This window comes from Apaloderma vittatum, unplaced genomic scaffold (assembly GCF_000703405.1).
Source record: "Apaloderma vittatum isolate BGI_N311 unplaced genomic scaffold, ASM70340v1 scaffold15403, whole genome shotgun sequence".
NCBI lineage: Eukaryota > Metazoa > Chordata > Aves > Trogoniformes > Trogonidae > Apaloderma > Apaloderma vittatum.
Window position 1 is genome coordinate 39,719 of NW_009707621.1, and position 3,352 is coordinate 43,070.

General features: G+C 45.9%; 1 protein-coding gene across 1 annotated transcript in view; it reads right to left on the reverse strand.

Moving 5' to 3' along the window:
• Positions 1 to 2,410: 2,410 nt before the first annotated feature.
• The window catches only part of SRSF5 (serine/arginine-rich splicing factor 5), a gene marked incomplete at its 5' end in the record, with an annotated part of 3,627 nt that continues 2,685 nt past the window's right edge, over positions 2,411 to 3,352 (reverse strand). The window contains one exon of the mRNA XM_009866280.1: positions 2,411 to 3,332. Coding sequence (XP_009864582.1) covers positions 3,086 to 3,332 — 247 coding nt within the window. The remainder of the gene's footprint in view (positions 3,333 to 3,352) is intronic.

Genomic DNA, 3,352 nt, shown 5'->3' on the forward strand with positions numbered 1-3,352 from the left:
AAAAAAAAAATTTTAAAAGAGGATGGCTTTCCAGGCTCTGATTCATAAATGACTGGAAACAAAGCAGCTTATTCTGACAGGACTTGCAGGTTTCTTGCTTCAAACCACCCAGCCACACCGACTGTAGCTGTGCCACAACCTTCCCCTAACCTGGTTCCAGGACTGCCTGCTCTCATGACATCTTTTGTTTTCTTTCAGATGCCAGCAAAAACAGCGTATGCAGGTGTGGGCACAGTTGGTGCTGAAGAAGTGAAACCAGTATTGAGACCCTGCAGAAACACAGCGGGAAACCAGGTGCTGCAGCAGCTGCTATCACACAGAATCGCAGAATGGTTAAGGTTGGAAAGGACCTTGAAGATCATGTAGTTTCCAATCCTCCTGCTGTGGGCAGGGACACCTCTCCCCGACTCGCCCAGGTTGCTCAAAGCCCCATCCAATCTGGCCTTGAACACCTCCAGGGATGGGGCATCCACAACTTCCTCGGGCAACCTGTTCCAGTGTTTCACCATCCTCATGAATTTCTTCCCAACACCTCATCTAAATCTACCCTTTCAGATTCAGGTCATCATAACCCCTCTGAGCTCCACCTTCTGGAGCCATTTTACAGACCTCCAGCAGTTACCTTTTTTTAATTTCACTTACCTGTAATTATCCTGCTGGTACATACAGGTCAAAGTGGCTCCTTGAAGACATTGCTGAAGATTAGTGTAAATTCTCTTAACAAAGACCTAAAACAAGGTGTGAGAGTTTCTCAGCAGAGAAGCCACCAAGACCCAGCACACAGCTCACGGACTGCTGATCACCCCCATTTTCCAAAACTGAGGCACTGTGTGGTGGTACCACTGCTCTACACAGGGCAGAGACCACAAAAACCGAACACAGCTACAGAAAACTGCCTTAGCCTCGTCCAGTTTGGGTCCAAGAAGCTGTACCTCCGAGAACACATAAGCCTTGAACGTGCCTTGCTTTGCAGGAGTCTGAGAACTCAACACAACCCATTCTCAGGACACTCTCTAGCTACTGCCACACCACAAATAAGAGGAGATGGCACCAACATCTTCAACATGCTAAGCGTGCGTTGCAACGTGAATTTCTCTTAACTAAGAACAAACAGGCTCCTACCGAGAAATGCTGCTTCATAAATGCAGAATTGTTTCTGGCCAAGAGGCAACATAACCCTCCCATGAGGCAAAGGTTGGGAGCTTTGTTCCAAAGGGAAGCTGGTCACCACAACAGTGGCGAAACGCAGTGAAACACAGTCACAGTTTAAAAACAGAATGCAGGACAATTATTTATAGAGCAGGTAGTATTTCTTATTCAGCCTGAGGAAGTGTCTGAAATCTCAGCCCTTTCCATTCACGAGGTGCCTTCAGCCACCCAGGTTGGCTGCTCCAGAGCCAAGGACACCGATGTCCACAGCCATGCAAGGGAGCAGGATCAACTGACGGAAGGCAGCTGACCTTACACCCCAGAAGTTAAAGCCATCTTCTCCCACACCTCTTCGGTGACTCAGCACCCAAATCACTCTGAGGCCTCCCCCTCCCCAAGCCAACAAGCAATAATCCAATTACCCGTGTATCAGCCTGACGCTGCCCCCCTGCTTGTGCTGCGCTTTGCCCCAGTGCCACCTCACCAGGCAGGTCGCGAGGCACAGCTGCTCCTTCTCCTGCCTTAGCTGGAAAGGCAAGCACGGAGGAAAGGCAGCAGGTCCTGCAGACATCAACCAACCAACCTCTGCCCACGGCCAGGCCTTGATCTAGGTCCTAAGAAACGCCCGGAGCAACGCCCAGCCTAGGCTCTGAAGATCGTTTTTAAGGTTTCAATAGATTCCTGCAGAAGCTTTGTAAAGCACGTTATAAGAAAACACATTAGTTTTAATTTAAAAACTCTGAAGTTCTCTTGTAACTTCGATGAGGGCTTGAGACAGGGTGTCTGCTCCCAGCAGGCACAAACAGTAAAACACAGGCTGCAGTACTGCAACCCAACTTAAAAATCCCTCCTCTTCCTCCAGAAGGACCAATGCCTGTGAAAATGCTTTATCCACGCCACAATGTTCTCTCACACGCGTATGCACAAACATATCCATGAAGGATGCCAACTGTATCCACCTTTTAACACTCCACATTCGTTATCTAGTGATTACAACCCAAACTGTCCATTTCATTTTTTGTCATGAAATACCACAGCACGATTCTCCTTACGATCAAGCTTATCTCAGGACAACAAAAAATAAAATATATCTAAAGACATAACGTAGTTAAAAGGTAATTAGCTTCCTCCCCCAGGCTCAAAACACTCGGTCATTGCTTTGCTGCAGACCCATCCTTCAGGAACATTTTTGTCTGGTCCAACAACACAAGGGACGGTCACAAACATTTTTAACACTGAGAACACATGAGAAGCAGAAATATGTTTCTTTATATTTTATTTGAGCTACTTAATTCTTAAGTATAAAGAATTAGGGTGATTTATAGAGTATTATTACCACAGGGCAGTGAAATGGGCATTTTCTTAGTGTAGTGCAATTCATATTAAATGAAAAAGCTTTTAAAATAAAAGTTTTATTATCAGTATCGACCAGCACTCAATCTGCTGACCTATAACTGAAACAATGGTTCAGAAGCACAAAAAAATACGCTCTGAAATAAAGCTTTATGTACAGCACATGTAGAGCTCTTAGATGCCTAAAGCTATTAGTTTAATTTGAGATATTAAACTAATGCTCTGAGTTGCTATTCACAGTCCAACGTACTGGGAATTAAGTGTTCTGATAACTTTTTTTTTGAATACAAAAAAATTTGTCCGCTTTAGTTATAAAGAGCTCTGCCGATATACACAAACTATACACTTCAGACATTCACAAAAAAATATGAGCAAGAAAAAGGTTATCAAAAAACATTTAATACAATTAGTCAATGACCCCTTCCCACCATGGTCCACATCTACAAAGTTTCTCCCCTCCATCCCTCCCCTCCCTCCCTCCTCCCCATCCAAACCCTTCCCCACGCAAAGTAACATACTTACCACGAGTTTTAGCAAGTATGGTTTAAAAAAAACAAGCCCCCAGGGGCAAGTTACTTATAGTTCAGTTGCCACTGTCAAGAGATCTCGACCTCGATCTTGACCTCTGCCGCTCCACGGAAGACGGGGATTTAGAGCTACTGGAAGAGCCACGTTTCTGACCCTTCTCTGGCACTGGAGATCTACTAACTGAGCGGGACTTGCTACGGCTCCTACTCCTCGATCTGCTGTAAGACTTGCGGCTGCGGGAACGGGAACGGCTACGAGACCCGGATGAGCTTCGGCTACGGGACCGGGACCTGCTCCTCGACCTACTGAGGAAACCAAGAGC